Below are 20,141 nucleotides of genomic sequence, written 5' to 3' on the forward strand. Positions count from 1 at the left end.
CGTCGGGCGGGCGGGACCAGCTGGTAACAGCCGAGTGGCCGGAGAGCGGGCCTGGGCGGAGGCGACGGGCGCCGGGGCGAGTGAGGCCGGGAGGGTGCTGGCGCCCGGGCCTGGTGCTGGGGGTGGGCCCGGGGCGAGCCAGAACCCAGGAGCGGGCGGGCTGGCGGAGCAGGACTTGCGGCGCTGGGAGCCGACCCTGAGCTCGACCCGCGTGGGGAGAGCCGAGCTCAGGAGGCGTCAGAGCCGGAGGCGGAGGAGTGAAGTCAGGGCTGAGTGGGCGGAAGAGAGCCTGGGCAAAGGTGAGGCCCAGAAGTGGGAATTGAGAGAGGGAGCTGGCACCCGAGGGAGCGCGTTGGAGTGGACACACTTGGGACGGGACACATTTTCAAAATGTCAGGCTGTTGCATTTTGTCCAGTTCCTCTTAACTCGGTCTTTCTTTTGGCGGCAGTCCTAAGCCCTCCCACTGACCCACCTCATCGCATTACCTGATACCCTCAGGTCCAGGTGGTGCCTGAATTCCTCTTTGTCCAACCCCGGGATTCCTGCTCTTTGTGGCTGCTGCTTTTAACTAGAAATGCTGTCACACAGGTGAAGGTGTCTGTCCACTTAGTCAACTACGCAGATTCTCTGTAATGACTCCTGTCTCATTTGTTTCAAAAAGCCTTGAGTCTGGGTACAATGTTTGTCTTCTTAAGGGCAAAGAGGTTGGGAGGAAGGGAAGAGAACCTCTAAGGCTTGGTGCAACTCCAAAAATGAAATGACACTCGATTCTTTTATTTTCTTAACAGGCATGGCCACTTATCACCCAGTAGGACACATGCAACTGCCCCGGGCTGATGCCATTCGTTCCCGACTCATTGATACTTTCTCTCTCCTTCAGCATCTGCACGGCTTGAGCCAAGCTGTGCCACGGCACACTATTCGAGAGATACTTGGTCAGCAGCCTGTTTCTTCACTAGGATGAATTTAAGACTCCCATCCACACCCTCCAAAGAGTAGGAAGCAGAGAGGCAATTTTAAGGGTAGAAATTTCAGGGGAGATTGGTTTGGTTGCTAGTTTGGAAGTTACACCAAACTTGATAAATCAAAGGCTTTATAAATAAAACTCTGGATCCAGGAGATGGAACCCATGCCGCTCACTTTTAGGCCTAGGGTAACTATTAGCCCTGGCTGACTTGGAAGTTTCTACCAAAGACACTTAAAACTTTGAGGGTTGAACCTGCAGCCTTTATTCTGGGCATGGACAGTGTTGGTCATAAGCAATAGGTGAGCTCGTACTCCAAAATAGTATTAGTTGTTGTGTGAAGGAGCAGCAAGGTAAGCCCCTGCACTAGGGGGCCCATTATGTAACCAGTGTTCCTGCCCCCAATCCTACCTGCTCCTGATACTCGCAAAGACTTCTTTTTATATTTATCCACTGTCCCTTTTTTTAAATGTTTGGTGTAGATCCTTCCTGTCAGAAGAAACTTATGTTGGGAGATCAACACCAGCTTGTGCGCTTCTCCATAAAGCCTCGTCATGTAGAACGGATTACACATGCCCAGAGACTGATGAGCACCCTTCGAGTGCGCTGCAGCCAGAGTCCACCGCTTTCCTTGTGGGCTGGATGGGTCCTTGAGTGTATCCTTTCATGCCACTCATTTTTATCCCATGGCTTTACGGTCTCTCTTGCCTCATCATCTGCCTATTGACTTATTTTTCCCTTCCCAAACTCCATTTTCTTCTCATTCTCACCAGTTCTGTTCTTGCCCTAATTATGTCACCTGCCTAAACCAAAAAGAACTCCACTCTATGTTTTCTTAAGAGAAAACAGGTTCTCTCTTCAGAAACTTTATCATCTTCCTCATCTTTCTGAATACAATTGTACTGATGGTTGAAATAGGTGAGAACTCACGCTGAATGAAAGGGTGGGGGTCATTTTTCCTTTTAAGTTGATCATCTTACACATTTGAATGTTATTTGAATTGTGATAGGAACAATTATATTAAGTCTCTTGGAGTAGGATTTGTGCAACTGCTAAGACCTAGAAACATTTGAAGGGCTCTCAAGTGTAGTAGATAGAAGGTAGTGTAGACACTTAGAGGTGGGGTGTAGTAGTCTCACAAGGAATTGGAGACGGGAAGACCAGTTGCATTTCTTGTGTTAGTCTAATAATTTGAATGAATCTTTTCTAATAGAGATATCAGTACCTATCAGCAAGTGATCCAACATTTACATTTTTACAAATATGTTTAGAAAGATTAAGTACAAATAAGAAAACTCACAATGTATGTAAAGTTACAACTAAGATATTAGATGAGCCAAAAAATGACTTGAAGAGTAGATGACTCTAAAACCAATCATAAATTTTATGAAATGTATTAAAAGCAAAAGAATGTTTGGAGAATCAATGACCTCATTTGATTATCATCTCAAACTGCTCAGAAAGGACAGTAGAAGTACTCACTTCCTTGTTTCATCCTCACTATTTTGGGGAAGTTTCCCACTTTAAAAATAGTCTTTTGGACTTCCCTGGTGGCGCAGTGGTTAAAAACCCACCTGCCAGTGCAGGAGACATGGATTCAAACCCTGGTCCGGGAAGATCCCACATGCCATGGAGCAACTAAACCTGTGCACCACAACGACTGAGCCTGCGCTCTAGAGCCCTAAGAGAAGCCCGTGCACCGCAACAAAGAGTAGCCCCCACTCACCGCAACTAGAGAAAGCCTGCGCAGCAACGAAGACCCAATACAGCCAAAAAATAAATAATAAAAATAAAAAGTAAATTTAAAAAAATAGTCTTTTAATGGAATCAGGTCAAAGGCATTTAAATACACAACAGTATTTGGTGTCATTGACCAACTGCGGTATACTATATGCTTTGAACTGTTTTATTTCCTCCGCACAGTGATGAGGGTTTTAAATTAAGTCACCCACATTTCCTATTTCTTGTTGTTAATGATAATTGGCAAGTATTTGCCCTGTGGGATTAGAGATATAGATTTCAGCCTTGGAATAAAGTAAATAGCAGTAAATATATGGGATTCCCTGGATCTGACAGACAAATCAAAATAGAATAGCACTAACCATTCTTTTTGGTGAAACAGCTGAATATGAAACATGATCACTGTGCCAGAGGATAGGTGGATTGCCTGAATGGGAATCACCTGGCAAGCTCATGAAAATTGTATCTTATTAAGTACATTCTCATGGTAGAAAGGCAGGAGGGATATTGCAAAGGGAAATAATTTGTGACTAACAGATTTCTTTGAATAGACTAATTCGTGTGGTAAACATTAAGACTTTGTTTAGACTTTTAAAAAGCAATTTTCCAGATCATAAAGAATGCTGTTATAGATAAGGAACAAACAGTTCTCTAGATCAAAGCTCCCCAATCTTTTTCATCTTATGATTTTGTTTCCCAGAAAAACATATATAACCTTGAAAACCTCCATAGTAATTTTAATCATTTTATTTTATCACATTTTTTCTGTGATATGGAGAAGCAAGTTGAAGTAAAAATGATAATTTAGACTAACATGTTGCTAAATATTAGATTTTAGTGTTTATTATTATATAATTTTAATAATCATAAAATGTAAGCAAATTTTTACTTTGCCATTTTATAAGTGATCATGCTTTTTTTAAGAAAATATATAATTTGTCTACAAATGAATTTTTAAGTGACATTATATATTAAGTTCGGTTTGGGGATCAAATACATTTAATTTATGGGTTTTTTGTCTGTGTCAAGTGGCTTGCAGGATCTTAGTTGCCTGACCAGGGATTGAACCTGGGCCCATGGCAGTGAAAGCACCGAGTCCGAACCACTGGACCCTGGACCCGAACCAATTCCCTATGTATTATATTTCTAAATTTTCTGTTTCTTTTAAAAAGTTTAGATATAACGTATATTAGTTTTAGGTTTACAACATTGTGTATTGTATGTTAAATACATGTTATATGTTAAAGTGTAGGTGCAAATTTAATTATGTGTTTGGGCATAAAAAAGTAGAAAAAAAATCTTCTTCCACAATGATATTGGTAATTCTGCTTTGCACTTTAAACATCAATGGGCTTATTTTTATAATTTTCATATTTTGTTTCTAAATGGTGAGAAGGTGAGAAAAGAAAAAAGATTTGGCTCATTTGCAAGCCCTTCTCTGAAAATAACACATTGTGAGTGTGAATAGTTCTTATTTCCAACAAAAAACTGAGTACAACATTATTATAATTTAAACACTGATTTTTGAGGTTCTAGAGATATCTTGATGTGCCATATAAAATTTTCTATCAGATGAATGCAATTTATAGAATCTGATGAAGATTGTCTTGAGATAAACTTGCAGAATTATTCTTTTGCTCTTCATTAAGTTGTATTTCAACATCAGTGTTCCTTACTTCGTTAATGTAATTAGCCAAAACATTGCTAAAAGCAATAACAATTTAAAACTGTAAGTGTCAAAATCTACACAGCCATTTGTGTTGTTCAGGGTGATTGAGTATTCTCTTGTCTCTATTAACTGCCAGGCATATCAGTCATAGTGCATTTGGAGGCTCTCAGATTGTTCTGTTTCAAAGAGAAAATTTTATTTAGCTTTTAAACCTATTTTGATCTCAGTGCTTTTTTTTACAGCATGATATACATCTATTAAATGTATACAAGAGGTGAAGAGGGTTGAAAGATGAAAGCAAATGAGTTAAGGAATTGAGGTCAGCAAATAATTAGGTTCTAGAGAGAAAGTATAGGATTCAATTTGCTTTGCAGCATAAAATCAATTTTAGGCAGAGTAGAAAGGGGAAGCTTTAAAAGTAACAAAGAACCAAGTAATTTCTTATTATAACCTAATATGCCCCATGAATCTGGCTTCTTGTTCCTAGATATGTTATAAAACACTTTCCATATCATGGCCCTACATTTGCGTTCTTTTCTCAAGGCCTGTTGCTTCTTCATGAAGTTTGGTACCAGGGTAACAGAACAGACAGGGTTGGTGGTCATTAAGAGAGCAATCCCTTGGTGGCTCTCTGACCCCAGAGTGGGAAGGCAGTAACTTGCAGCTGTTAACACGTACCAGTACCAGCAGGAGATGAGTTGTAGCTATTTTTCATGTTCGATTCTATCCTCCCCTGAATTTCACAGGCTGAAGCAACAACGGCATTAAGAAGAGAAACTCAAAAGAAAAATGGCATAGCAGTGGGCACAACTGTGGTTTTTAACAGTTGCTGATCATTCTCTATCATTCAGCTTCCTGCTTCTTTACCCTTTACTCATCCTTTGCTCTATTCTCACAGAATTGCTCGAATCCTCAAATACCCAACTGTGGCCACTGAAGCTGACTCTGGAGGTGGCAGCTTGGTTCATCTTGCTTGTTTTCATCTTGGAGATCCTTCTTATGTGGCTATCCAGCTTTTTCCTCTTCTGGAAGAATGCCTGGAATGTCTTTGACTTTGTTGTCACCATATTGGTAAGGATAGATATCCTGAAGATTAGTTTGCTGGGCTGAGAAATGTGCCTATGTGAATCAAAGACAAGAAAAGTTAAGATACTTAGAGCACAGGAAGAAACAAATAGAAATGTACCTAACCTCCTTATTTTGATTTTTTTCTTCTCTAAAAGTCAGGCATGGTAGGAGTTGTTGGTATTAGGAGCAAGGAAGAATCTGATCACAACATTAACCCCAGCAATAACATCTACCAGTTACTAACCACTTACTAAATGTCAGAAACTATCCTTTTTTTCATGCATTTCTTAAAATTTGAGCTCCACAACAACCCAATGAGTTAAGCACTGTATTTATCCCCTTTTAATGTCTGAGCAAGTTGAAGTGCAGGGTTTAAGTAATTTCTTATAGAAAGGCTGAATAGGAAACAGTCCCCAGAGAATGCTTTTCAAAGGATAATGACCAAGGAACTATAACAATGAAGAGATAAAGAAGGGGCAACTGTGCGTGGGTGCTTTGGGGTATATTTTACTCATGATCTGTGTGTTTCCTACAGTCCCTGATTCCTGAGGTTGTGGTGCTGGTAGGGGTAACAAGCCATTCCGTATGGCTCCAGTTGCTGAGGATCTGCCGGGTGCTAAGGTCTCTTAAACTCTTTGCACGATTCCGTCAAGTTCGAGTCATTATTTTGGCCCTGGTCAGGGCCCTCAAGGTGATTTGACTGCTGCAGCTGTATCAAGTGGGCAAGGTGGATAAACTTGGGGGTTTAACATGAAACAGTCTGGGTGGATGAAAGAAGGCAATGAAAGACCCTGTGAAATGTTGTCGATGAGAAAGGGCTAGGGACAGGCTGCTGTGTTCTCGAGATGACTGGGTTCAGGCTAGAAGTGAGGGTTTGGTGGGGGATTTCCAGGGTGGGTCTGACTAGGCTGTAGGTGGAGATCAGCCTAGTCTGGCCCAGCTCTGACTCAAGGTCATGGCCTCTAGAGCATGACCTTCCTCTTGATGTTGCTGCTCATCTTCTTCTACATTTTTGCCGTGGCTGGTGTCTACTTCTTCGAGAATTACACCCGTTCAACTCGCCAGGACCTGGAGTATCACATGTTCTTCTCGTAGGCAGGACTGGGGGAAGCCTGGGTTGGGGGAGAGAGTTTGGGCATGAGACTGGGAAGCTAGTCCAAAGTACAGTAATACAAAAAGTATAATATATTGTAAGAAATGGGAATAGAACACAGTAAGGAGAGGTAAAGAGGAAGCAGAGGAATAGTGAGAGGTATTAGCTCCAATTTTGAGGATAGGTCAGGTACTCCTGGTTTGCTTTGGGTTTTGCAAATTCAAACTTACCCTCACCTTTAAATAGCAGTATACTCCATGGGTTAAGCCCTGGTTTCTGTCTCAGTTACCTCTTTTGAAAAATGGGATTAAAAGTAGTACTACTTCATAAGAGTGTAGGGATAAATGAGGTAATTCATTTAAGCATTTAGCACAGCATTTCACACATTGTAAGTGATCAGTAAATGTTACTGTGACCTCAAACATGGTCACTGGTTTTACCCCAGTCTCTCAAATGTAGAGATTACACATGCACATACTTAAATTCTTTCAAAAGTAAAATCCTGATAAGCTTTTTGTCTAGAGGACACTGATTACTAGTAGAAAGTCAATTTGGATTTAGAGGAGACAGTGTTATTTGTGAATTGGAATCCAATCTTGTCAGCACCTCTCAGGTCTCTATCTTAGACTAACAGGTAGTTTTGTAAGAGTATTGACTTGGGGAAGTCCTAGAATTCATTCTGTTCAGGCTCTGATGTTTTCAGTAATATGTATATTGAGGGATAAGAAGGAAAATTTAGATATCTTCCTGAGACCTTTTGTGATATATTCATTATCATTCATTATTTGGAGTCACATGTTTATGTCACATATCCATCCATTTACTTGACTGTCAGTTCATGCCAGCAAACTAAGTAGGCACGATGTTTGCTAAATTTGTATGTGACTTTCCGTTAGGCGAAGTCCATAGAACAGTGGAGAATGAACTTAGAAAAAAATGATGTGTAATTGGTGATTCAATTTTTAAACATTCAGTTAATACCTATGTATTAAACACCTACTGTGCCCCAGGCACTGATGGAATGGTGAGAGCTATTCATAGATTATTCATGATAAAGGAAAACCTAATAAAACAATCTCAAACCGAAGAAAGATTAGGTAAAAAATTGAGTATGGTAGAAAAGGGGCTAAAGTCAGAGCAAACTACAAAGAAATGCTCTTATGTTGCTTTGAGAGTAAGAATGATAGTGTTTCTTAGAGAATTAGCTCTCTCTGTCTATACACACACCTCCTTTTTCTTTAGGGACCTGCTGAATTCCGTAGTGACAGTGTTCATTCTCTTTACTATGGATCATTGGTATGCACTGCTTCAGGATACCTGGAAGGTGCCTGAAGTCAGCCGTACCTTCAGCAGCATCTATGTCATCCTCTGGTTGTTACTTGGTTCCATTATCTTTCGAAACATCATAGTAGCCATGATGGGTAAGCATAGAAGAGGTGAAACTTGGTGAGAGGGGTGTTTGGGAAGAAATTAGAGCGAAAGCTAGGATTGGTGAATTACGGAGAGAGAGAACCTGATGTAACAGGAAGGTGCGGGGCCTGGAATGGATATTTCACTTGGTTTCTCCCCACTCAAGCCCTCTCCCCATGTCTAGTCACCACCATCTCCCAACTCCTAATGGCCCTTTGGGGCAGTTACTAACTTCCAGAATATCAGAAATGAGCTGAACGAGGAGATGACACACCTGGAGGTTCAGCACAAAGCCGACATATTCAAGCGTCAGATTATCCAGAGGTCTGCTTCCCCATTTTCAAACCCAGCTTTAGTTTATGAGGGTGCCCTGATCTCATTCTCTGTTTCCGCTCCTTGGCCGCAGTGCCATTTTCCCCTTTGTGACAGATTTGCCTCAGAGTTAGAATTCCCCAGCTCTAAAATATTGCCTGATTCTTTATCCACTGTCAGGGCTTCCCCACTCTTTTTCACTCCTTTACTACAACTTATTCTCCTCACTTGATGATCAGAATTCTTTTTTCCTTACTACACTCCTGCTTCAGTGTAACTCTCTTCACTCTTTTTTGTTTTTTGCTTTGCAGGAGACAAAACCTAATCCCTGAGGCACAGAGGTCAAGTGTTAGCAAAATGGATGCCAGGTTAGGAGAGTATATGTGAAGTGGGATGGACACACATGAAGGAGGAAAGGGTAGGAAACCAAAGGTGAAGATTGGCTTTGAGAGAGAATTCATTCATTCAATAACTATTTATTGTAGTGGGTTGAATGGTGGCCTCAAAAAAGATATGTCCATGTTCTAATTCCCGGAACCTGTGAACATGACCTTATTTAGAAAAAGGGTCTTTGCAGATGCAGTTAAATTTAGGATCTTGAGATGTGATCATTCTGGATTATCCAGGTGGGCCATAAATCCAGTGACAAGGGTCACTGGATTTAAGAGACAGGAGAGAAGACATAGACATAGAGAATAGGAGAAGATGTCAAGATAGAGATAGAGATTGGAGTGATGCAACCACAAGCCAAAGGAAGCCAGTGGATGCAAGGCAACTGCCAGAAGCAACAAGAAGCAAGGAACCTTCTCCCTTTGAGATTCCAAAGGGAGTTATGGCCCTGTTGACACATTGATTTCAGACTTCCGGCTTCCAAAATTGTGAGAGAATAAATTTCTGTTGTTTTAAGCTACAAGTTTGTGGTAATTTCCTACAGCAGCCACAGGAAACTAATAAAAGTACCTTCCGTGAAACATGTTATTCAAGACCCTGAGGGTCCAGCAGTGGACCCTGAGTGATGGTGGTGAATAACTAAACATGTTATTCAAGACCCTGAGTGTTCAGCAGCATGTTATTCAAGACCCTGAGTGTTCAGCAGGAGAAATAAGAAATCCATCAACAAATAATTATTGAATGCTTATTAGTTGCTCAGAGTATATCAGTGAACAAAATAAGTAATAATGCCTGTTCTCATGGAGCTTATATACTAGTAGGAGGAAAGAGACAGTAAACAATAATCATATTAATAAGAAAATTAGCACATTAAAATATAAGCCTTGAATATAAAAAGAATGTATATATGTGTGTATAACTGAGTCACTTTGCTATAAGCAGAAATTAACACAACATTGTAACTCAACTATACTTCAATAAAAAACAAATTTAAAAATAGGATAAGCATTATAAAAAAGTAAAAAGTAGAACAGGTTAAGGGGGATTGGAGTATAAGAGGGGGGTTGCATATGGGTTGTACTTTTTTTTTTTTAAAGGGCTTCAAATGCTTGGCTTTTATTTATTTATTTTTGGCTGTGTTGGGTCTTCATTTCTGTGCGAGGGCTTTATCTAGTTGTGGCAAGCGGGGGCCACTCACTATCGTGGCCTCTCTTGTTGCGGAGCACAGGCTCCAAACGCGCAGGCTCAGTAGTTGTGGCTCATGGGCCTAGTTGCTCTGCAGCATGTGGGATCTTCCCAGACCAGGGCTCGAACCCGTGTCCCCTGCATTAGCAGGCAGATTCTTAACCACTGTGCCACCAGGGACAGTGGGTTCCTGGGTTGTAATTTTAAACAAGGTAGTCAGGGTGGCCTCTGACAGTGGGTCCCTGGGTTGTAATTTTAAACAAGGTAGTCAGGGTGGCCTCTGAAAAGGTAACATTTGAGCAAAGACTTGGAGGAGGTCAGGGGATTACTATGTGGGTATCTATGGGAAGAGTATTATAGGCAGAGGGAACAGCTAGTACAAAGGTCCTAAAACAGAAGCATGCCTGGTGTGCTTGAGAAATAGCAAGGAAGCTACTGTGACTGAAGCAGAGTAAGTAGGGGGGGAGAATGATAGGAGATGAGGTCAGAGAGGTAATGGGGACCTGATCCTGTAGGGCTGTGGGGACCACTGTGAGGACTTAGGCTTTGATTTCGGGTGAAATGGGGAACATAGCGGAGCAGTGACATGCAGTGACTTACATTTAAGAAGGATTAGTCTGCTTGCTGTGTTGATGATAAACTGAGGGAAGAATAAAATAAGAAGCAGAGAGATGAGTTAGGAGGCTATGCTGCTATACAGGCAAGAGACGTTGATGTCTCAGACCAGAGTGGTACCAGTGGTACCACTGTGAGAGAAAAGATATTTTGAAGGTAGAGTCAACAGGCTTTCTTTTTTTTTTTTAATTATTAATTTATTTTATTTTATTTTTTATTTTTGGCTGTGTTGGGTCTCCATTGCTGTGCGCGGGCTTTCTCTAGTTGGGGTGATCCGGAGCTACTCTTCGTTGCGGTGTGCGGGCTTCTCATTGTCATGGCTTCTCTTGTTGCAGAGCACGGGCTCTAGGCGCACAGGCTTCAGTAGTTGTGGCACGTGGGCTCAGTAGTTGTGGCTTGCAGGCTCTAGAGCTCAGGCTCCGTAGTTGTGGCGCATGGGCTTAGTTGCTCCACGGCATGTGGGATCTTCCCGGGCCAGGTCTCGAACCCGTGTCCCTTGCATTGGCAGGCGGATTCTTAACCACTGTGCCACCAGGGAAGCCCTCAACAGGCTTTCTTGATGGATTGGATGTGGGGTATGAGAGAAGAATTAAGGATGAAAGTTCTGACCCAAGCAACTGGAAGGGTTGATTAGCTGAGATGGGGAGGGCTGTGGGTGGAAGAGGTTTGGTGGGCAAAGAGTCCAGTTTTGATTGAATTTGAGATGTCCTTAGACATTCAAGTGGTGCTAAGTGAGTAAAAGTTGTATATACAAGTCTGGATTAAGGAGTGAGGTCTGGACAAGAGGCTTAAATTTGCATCTGGTAGGCATTTGAACTCAGCAGATGAGATCACCAAAGGAGCAACGGTAGATGGAAAAGATATAAAGAGCTGAGCCCAAGTTCCCTCTAATATTAAGAGATGGAATCGAGGGGGCAGAGGCTATAGTTGTGGTGTAATAGGCATAGGGCCAAGGGGTGGGGGGCTAAAACTTTGCAAAATAAGGTGGAGTGTGGAACGTGGAAGCCCGAGTAAGATTGAGCACAGACGCTATGTGGTGAGGGGCACTAATAGGGGTACATGACACGGGATAATTTAGGTTGGATGTGCTTAAACTTAGATTTTGGGAGCAGTTTGGCCTTCATTGCCTTAACTCCTAGCTTTAGGCCAGGGCCAGAATCAGAATAACGAAAGAACCAGCCATATTGTGTAAAAGTATTTGAAGCAATAAAATTTTGCCTTTCACTTACAGAGATGCCAATCAACAAGGGGAATCTTTGGAAGAGTCCAAACACAGTGCCACTAAAGAGAGTTCAAGAGCATCTAAGTCAAAAACAAAGAAGTCCTTGTCAAAAGTGAAGAAGTCTGCATCTTCCTCTTCCTCCTCATCTTCATCTTCCTACTGTTCCTCTTCTTCTGGCTCCAGATATTATGACCGTATTGGTAAGCCGAGGGTTTCTCCCAGTTGAATTCAGACTCCTCTTCTCCATGAGACATCCCATTCTTAATAGGAGCTCTCCCACTATGCACATTTCCCGATTTTCTCCACCAGTCCGATTTTCTGGCCTTGGTTACTTTCTTCACGCTTCTTCATTTCCCCTGTGCTTCTGCCGCACTTTGGAAAAGTATGGTTGTGGCTCTCTTTGTTTATTGTAGAAGTGGTGTCTTGGTGATACATACTTTTCTCTCTCTCCTTCCTATATCCTCTTTCATCCCTGCTTTCTCCTCGCCTGCCCCCATAGAGTTTATCAGCTTTTATCCAACTTCCAAGAATCTAGATATGTTCTTGAGAAGCATTTCTCCCTCCAGGTCAGTTGGACTGGGAGACTCTTGTGCACCAGAATCTGCCTGGGCTAATGGATATGGATCAGGATGAACGTGTTGTTTGGCCTAGGGATTCACTCTTCCGATATTTTGAGTTGCTAGAAAAGCTGCAGTATAACCTAGAGGAGCGTAAGCGGTTGCAAGAGTTTGCAGGTATGGATTTAGGGCAGCCATGGAGACCAGGAGTTAAGTCCTTTGGAGTAGCATATATAACTGGGGAGAAGAAGAGTGTTTGCTATTTTGGCACCTCAGCCTCTGAATTTCCACCTCACACCTAAAAAAGGCAAATTCACGGTTTAGTATGTCACATTCTGGGCATATGTCCAGATTTCTTCTAACCTAGTGAGGACCTGGCAACCCTGCTTCTCTGGTAGGGGACACCTAAATCCTGTTAGGTCTGAGAGCTTATTTCAAAAGAGAAGAGTATCCAGTTCCAGCTGCTGGAAATTAGGATAAGGTGGGCTCTCACTCTATTTGGGCAGCCTGCCCCCCCCTTTTTTTTTTTTTTGTTTTTTTTTTTTGCGGTACATGGGCCTCTCACTGTTGTGGCCTATCCCGTTGCGGAGCACAGGCTCGGGACGCGCAGGCTCAGCGGCCATGGCTCATGGGCCCAGCTGCTCCGCGGCATGTGGGATCCTCCTGGACCGGGGCACGAACCCGTGTCCCCTGCCTTGGCAGGCGGACTCTCAGCCACTGCCACCAGGGAAGCCCCAGCCTGTCCCCTTTTGTACATGTTTCTTCTCTTTGAAGGTCACCTTTCAGACCTCAACAGTAAGGGCCTCAGGCTCAAGTTCAATAGCTATGGGGATTAGACAGTCAGCAGAAAGCCCACAAGTGCCCACTGTCCTCAAGAGGTTTATGAATTACAGATTCCTCTTCCTTTCAGTCCCTTCTAGAGTCAAGCCTATGCAGAGAAAATATGTGATCAAAATGGTAAAGTTTAGGACTTCCCTGGTGGTCCAGTGGTTAAGAAACCGCCTTCCAATGCAGGGGACGCAGGTTTGATCCCTGGTCGGGGAGCTAAGATTCCACATGCCATGGGGCAACTAAGCCCATGCACCGCAACTACCGAGCACGCGTGCCACAGCTAGAGAAGCCCGTGCGCCTCAACAAAGATCCTGTGTGCCGCAACTAAGACCCGACACAGCCAAATAAATAAATAAATGTTTAAAAAAAATAGTAAAGTTGGGACTTCCTGTTGGTGCAGAGGTTAAGAATCTGCCTGCCAATGCAGGGGACATGGGTTCGAGCCCTCTTCCAAGAAAATCCCACATGCTGCAGAGGAACTAAGCCCGTGCGCCACAACTACTGAGCCTGTGCTTTAGAGCCCACGAGCCACAACTACTGAGACCGTGTGCCACAACTACTGAAGCCTGCCCACCTAGAGCCCGTGCTCTGCAACAAGAGAAACCACCACAATGAGAAGCCCGCGCACCACAACGAAGAGTAGCCCCCGCTCGCCGCAACTAGCGAAAGACTTTGTGCAGCAATGAAGACTCAACACAGCCAAAAATAAAATAAATAAATAAATTTTAAAAAATTCTTTAAAAAAAAATAGTAAAGTTTGATTTAAGCTGAGAACTACCTGCTCAAAATTATTTTCCCTAAATTTCTCATTTGAGATTTTACCACCTAGAGATTAATTTGGATCAATGAATTTTCCCTCTAAAATTACAAAAGTTAGGGGCAATTTTTTTTAACAATTTAATGTGGATTAGTGTTATCCTCCTAATACCTAGCTGAAGTCAACCCCAAGTGAAAATATCAATGGGGGAAGAGGAATGTGTGTGTGGTGGGCACAGGAGAGCAATAAGAGGAATTTATAACATTGGAACATGGAATTTAGAGCAGGATGTCAGACAGGCTTTGCCTACTTCGAATATTGCATTGTTATCCTGCTCTTTCCAACTGTCCTCAGCCCTGCCTCCCCATTTGTTCTGGGGAGAACAGGGTGAAAGGGCGGCGAAGGTAGCAAGATGGCTTCCTTAATCCTGATTAATTCATCTGTGGCAAAGAAGACAGACTCATATGGCTTAATTTAGGGTAAAGATTAGTAAAACTTTTTTTTTTTTTTTTTTTTGCCTCTCCCGTTGCGGAGCACAGGCTCCGGACGCGCAGGCTCAGCGGCCATGGCTCACGGGCCCAGCCGCTCCGTGGCATGTGGGATCTTCCCAGACCGGGGCACGAACCCGTGTCCCTTGCATCGGCAGGCAGACTCTCAACTACTGCACCACCAGGGAAGCCCCAAGATTAGTAAAACTTTGAGTGGAAACCTAGAACCCAGAAAAACAGGGTCTTCACCAAACATTTGTATGTTCTCAACGTTCTTACCTCTCCAGCTTCACAGTCTGTTTCTTTACAGTGCAGGCACTGATGAATTTTGAAGACAAGTAAAGCTGACAGCGGATGGCTTCGCTATCTTTGGCAAAAATTAATGAAGGGAAGTGTTGGAAATGGAGAATTCAAAGTATAAATGTCTAATAAATCCTGCTGATAATTGTACAGTGGTCTGTCTCTGAGACATAGGGGATACTGAAAGATATCAGATCAGGTGAAAGTTAGTTCAGATGCCAGTGAGGCCCATGGTCCTTGGCTTTCTACCCTTTCCACAGCTCCTGAATCTCACTCTTTCTTTGGCTTTGTCACTATAGCCCCCACCTTTTCTATAGCATCTACTTCCTGCTAGAGTCCTAATTTCACCTTCTCCCTCACTGGTGGGTACAGGACCCTGGGGGTTGGGGGTAAGGAGACCCCAGGAGCTGTGAGTGTAACTAATTGAGAACTGTTGTTTACCTTGCTACTCTAAGAACATTGCTTCTCCTGGGCACCGTTAACTTCAATCAAACATCATTTTCATCTGTTTCTGTGCCAAAAAAGCGTCCCTTTATTCCGTTTCCTTGCCTTTTCTGAGGGCATTGATTCTGTTCTGTAGGGGGCGGGGCAAATCAGTATGTCCCACAGATTTTTTAGAGTCAGTCTATCTCCTGTCAGAGTAGGAACACCTTTTATATAGAACATCACCGAAAGGGGATTATCCAATGTTTTAATGTTTCTAGTTACTGTTGACTTATTATCTAGAGGGCATCATGTTCCATTGTTGGATGACTCAAGTCTTTAGACATGTTTATTATTAAAAATTCTATCATTTATTGAGTGCTTAACATATATGAACATACACATGTATGAAGAATACATGAAACACTGAATGGTGTTCTTTAAAATGGTAAATTTTATGTGAATTAGATCTCAATTTTTAAAATAAAGTAAGAAAAGATTATTTGAAACCAATAACCAACATTATGTTTCAAGGAAAAGCATTTTAGTCATTCCCCATAAAATGTGGGACAAAACAAAAATATTTAAAAAATAAATGTCAATATATAATGTTGTATTAAAATCTTATAATAAGAAATAAATACGTGGAAAGAAGAACTACAAATACTATTTTTAGACACAATTGTATACCTAGAAACCCCAAAGGAATCAAATAGAATTAGAGATAACAAAGAATTTCCATTAAGTACAAATAGAAGAATTGAGGACTGGAGAGAGAAACCTGGGAAGGAGGACCACTTAAGGGATAGGAGGAGGAGGAGCCAGAAAAAAGCCTGAGAGGGAAGAACTGAAGAGACAGGAGGATAATCATTCTAGAGTAATGTCCCTAGAATTTCAAGAAAGGAATGGTCCAGTAAGATCTGGATTGGAGCATCCATTGAACCCAGCAATCAGAATACAATAAATATAATAAAACAGAATAAGGAAGTATTTAATAAATCTTACATGTGCTATCCACAAAGTAAATGCTCATTGAGCAATATCATTGAGTGGCTTTGCTCAAAGTGTGGTCTGAGGACCAGCAGAATTGGCTTCACCTGACTTGTTACAAGTGCAGAATCTCAGGTCCCATCCTCAGGGCCTGTTGAATCAGGTGTTACATATGCACATTAAAGTTTCAAAAAGCACTGCTTTATAGCTATGTGATGACTGATCCCTTCCTGCTTTCTGTAGTTAACCTTCCCAAATGAATGGCCCATGCATGCTGCCTCATTCTTTAACTCCTTCCTTAACGAAAATGATCTGGTTTCAATTCTACTGGAATGGAATTTATTCAACAAATTTGCATTTTTCCTATGTTCCTATGTTCCAGACACTGTTATAGGTGTTTGGATATGTCAATGAATGAACAAGACAGAGATCCCTGCCAGTTCTAACTAGCTCCCCATAAGATCCCCAAGTAATAAATAACTTCCATGAAGACAGTGATTTTACCTCCCTCTGTTTTTTTCCCCAAATTATCTTTCCAGCAGCCCAGAGCCGTGTGATAACATCTGCTTAAAAACAAAACCAAACTTTTTTCTGACTAAATAAAAACATTTTAAGGTCTGAGGATCAAGCCCCACTGGCAATGAATCCATTACTCCTCCAGCTTCCTTTTTTATCCTTGCCCTAACCTAATAACCCTGCTATAACTTTTACCAGTATTCTCAAGTCAAGGAAGAGATTCAGGCTCTATGCCAGGTAAGTATGAAGCTTCCTCAGGAGCATTTTGGAAGTGAAGTTAGGATTTAGATATTGTGATACAATTGAATTTTTTCACATATGGTTTGTATTAAGCTTTTATTTTGGAACATGGTTTCCCCCTTTGATCTTCAGTTATCGCTCACACTGTCAAATATCAATGGATGGATACATAACTTTTTTTTATGTATGGTGTTTTATGTAAGGTGTTTCTGTTTAAGGACACCTTATTTAATATATATTGTTGATTCATTAGCATTGACCTCTGTCAACAACACTATAACTCATGCTTGAATAAAGTTTATCAAACACACGTTTTCTCTGTAAGGTGCATCACAGCCTTCCTGTGCTTAGGAACACTAGAAAGCACTTCAGCACTAAGCTGGGGGACCATTTTAAACAGTGAAATCACCAACAAAAAGCACTAAAATGCTAAAATTGTGGCACTAAATAGATCATGAAAAGGACACTGATTTACAGTATGAGCAGAAGGTGGAGTATTGCCTTGTTTCCCATCCAAGTACTAACCAGGCCCGACCACGCTTAGCTTCCGAGATGAGATCGGGCATATTCAGGGTGGTATGGCTGTAGAGGAGTATTGCCTTGTTTGAACTCAGCTGGGAATGTACACATCAGTCGACTCAAATTTTTTACTACTCTGCAGATGTCTGTGAAGGATTGTGAAAATGCCATAGGTATTGATTTTGGGGTCACAAATAAATTTTAGTGAGCAGAGGAATCTACAACAGAACTCAAAAATGAGAATTTACTCTAAATGCTGTGTGATAATCTGGAGCTTTAGGCTAGTTGGCCTTATGACGCTGCCATCTCAGTGTGTGGTTTCTAGGTTACCTCAACAGGGAAGAGAGTGCTGGAGCAATCATTCACTAGCTCTTAAATTCTTTCGTCATTCACTATCCATTAGCCAGAGCTAATCACCTGACCCCACCTAACTGCAAGAGATCTGGGGACTGCTTGGATCCTTAGTGAGCAATATATATCTATATTTAAGTTACAAAAGGCAAACCAAAAAGGGAGAAAAACAATTGCACTTTACAAAGGGAGGCCTCTGTTCTAGTCAGACAGAAAGTGCCCTGTGGTTGATTTGGGAGATTGAGGATGCTTCAGATTTCTCAACTCCTTTGGCTCCTTGCAAGTATCTCCATTCCAATTGCCAGATCACAGAGCATTCCAATCACCCCACCAATCTCATCCATTTCACTTTAGCAACACACATGATTAATATCGTGCTCTGGACCCCGGTAATTTCAGTTTGTTGGCTCTGGTTTTCTCTCTTTCCATTTGCTCATCTGAGGATTGGAACTTGTCTTGCTTTTGTTGAACCTTACCATAGTATAAGCAGTAACTTGCTTGTATTGAATAAGGCTGATATCTTTGCTATAAATCCTAAGCACTTCATCCTCAGTTAGCAGATAGCCTGAATCCTTGGCAGCCACAGGATTGCTTAACCTGATTGCTCCATCATCATGTGGAGTGCCAAGAATTTCCCCTCCTGGGTTGAGGGAGTCCTCATTGTTCCCCTCTCTGCTTGATTCAGCTAGCTCCATACTTGTTCTAAAGGTCTTTCACTCAAGACACTACTTCTTGGTGACACTTTCTGTATTAATTAGGACTCTTTAGTTTCAAATAAAAGAATTCATATTGAGCTAGTCTAATAATAATAGTAGTCACATTTAGTGAATGTTTATTCTGTACCAGTGTCTGGCACATAATGGGTGCTTACTCTTTTTGAATGAATGCCAGGCACTGTGCTAAATACTTTAAATGCCTTATCGAATTTAATACTCATGACAACTCTATACTAGTATTTCTCCTTTTTACAGAAAAGAACACTGTGCCACAGGTTTAGAAACTGCCCAGGACACACTGCTAGTATATGCTGGAGCCAGGACTTGAGCCCAGCCATCTCATTTTTTGCTACCCTATTAGCAAAAAGAATTTATTATAAGAGGGTTGTTATAGAATCAAGGGTGGAAATTCAAGTGGATTGCAGAATGGGCTGGAGCCAGGAGCTAGAAAGCTGTTGGGAACCCAGGCCGTATTCTTCCTCTGATTCTCCTCTCTGCTTTTCAGACTAGATGTACCTTTGATAAGCAAAGAGAAAATATTGGCAAAGTGATACAATAGATCATTTCACTGGTTCTAACTTTTTGACTCACCTTGGAAAATCCCAGCACTGCCCTCACCTCCTTTGATTGCGTGGGCCAAGGTATTCTATTTCTTTGGGCCTCCATTTCCTCATCTATAAAATGAGAAGTTTTTACAAGAGGATTCTTCAAGTCCTTTCCAGCTCTAAAATTCTATGATCGTGGGCTTCCCTGTTGGTGCAGTGGTTGAGAGTCCACCTGCCGATGCAGGGGACACAGGTTCGTGACCCGGTCCGGGAAGATCCCACATGCCGCAGAGCGGCTGGGCCCGTGAGCCATGGCCGCTGAGCCTGCGCATCCGGAGCCTGTGCTCCGCAACGGGAGAGGCCACAACAGTGAAAGGCCCGCGTACCGAAAAAAAAAAAAATTCTATGATCGTAAATGGACCTTCCGGGACAGAGGCACATTAATAATGGATTTAAACGTATGGGTTTGGGCTTTAGAGAAGGGTTCTAAGGAGAGAAGGACAGAATATGGTTTGAGTGGAGCCTGTGGTGAATTACTGTTTAGAACTGGTGTCAGGTAAAGGCCTTGGGGATATATAAACGGAGGGCAGAAAAGACTTCTCACCCTGACCAGGTCAGAGAGATGGATCTCTCTGATCTATGAGCAGTTTCTGTGTGTGTGTGTGTGTGTGTGTGTGTGTATGCATGTGGGGAATAGCCCCCTTGCATAGTCACTTAATCTGGTTTATTTCTTTTCTCACCTCAGAATTTTCTAAGGGCTTTCTCCTGGGCCACAGGAAGAGAGCCAGAGGGCAAACCCAAACACTTGAATGGCCTAAGGAGCAAGTCACTCCTCTCTGTGTCTATTTTCTTATCCATAAGATGAGAGGTTTGGTCTGTGTGATCTCTGAAATCCTGCCCAACTCTTAACATTTTGTGGCTCTGGGTACTGAATCAAAAGCCCCTCTCTTCCTGAATGCTCCATCCTTAGACCAGACCTTTGTCTTCATTCCTCTTCTCTGTTTACACCTGGCTGCCCAGATCCGTTCTCCTGGACCCCTTTCTTCTTCAATTCCCTCAAATTCTACTTGCTTTTTAGCTCCTTTGGGCCCTCTTTTGTTCTTATATTTCTATTGTTGTTTATTTAATATTATTTATATATATTTCTTATATTTCTGCAGACCCTCCCAGATTACACTCCTGATCTCCAGAACTGCTCCATCTCTATGTCTGCCTACTCCTATCTGCATCCTGGTTCCT

The 20,141-nt window shown here is 42.1% G+C and overlaps 1 protein-coding gene across 1 annotated transcript; it reads left to right on the plus strand.

The window, feature by feature from the left end:
• Window positions 1–26: 26 nt before the first annotated feature.
• On the plus strand, window positions 27–20,050 carry CATSPER2 (cation channel sperm associated 2). The gene is made up of 13 exons (XM_004273923.3): window positions 27–299; window positions 790–936; window positions 1,448–1,621; window positions 1,815–1,883; window positions 5,273–5,445; window positions 5,978–6,133; window positions 6,409–6,533; window positions 7,778–7,956; window positions 8,170–8,269; window positions 8,569–8,625; window positions 11,679–11,869; window positions 12,236–12,403; window positions 14,613–20,050. The coding sequence occupies exons 2-13, from the start codon at window positions 792–794 to the stop codon at window positions 14,642–14,644; spliced, it is 1,569 nt and encodes a 522-aa protein (XP_004273971.3). The 5' UTR covers window positions 27–299; window positions 790–791; the 3' UTR covers window positions 14,645–20,050.
• Window positions 20,051–20,141: the final 91 nt, after the last annotated feature.

Source organism: Orcinus orca, chromosome 2 (genome assembly GCF_937001465.1).
Source record: "Orcinus orca chromosome 2, mOrcOrc1.1, whole genome shotgun sequence".
In the NCBI taxonomy this organism is placed as follows: domain Eukaryota; kingdom Metazoa; phylum Chordata; class Mammalia; order Artiodactyla; family Delphinidae; genus Orcinus; species Orcinus orca.

Coding starts and splice junctions, on each gene's coding strand:
- CATSPER2 (XM_004273923.3), top strand. CDS start 792: ATGGCCACTTATCACCCAGTAGGACACATGCAACTGCCCCGGGCTGAT. Junction 1,884..5,272: donor TGTACTGATGGTTGAAATAG/GTGAGAACTCAC, acceptor CTATTCTCACAG/AATTGCTCGAATCCTCAAAT. Junction 11,870..12,235: donor CAGATATTATGACCGTATTG/GTAAGCCGAGGG, acceptor TTCTCCCTCCAG/GTCAGTTGGACTGGGAGACT.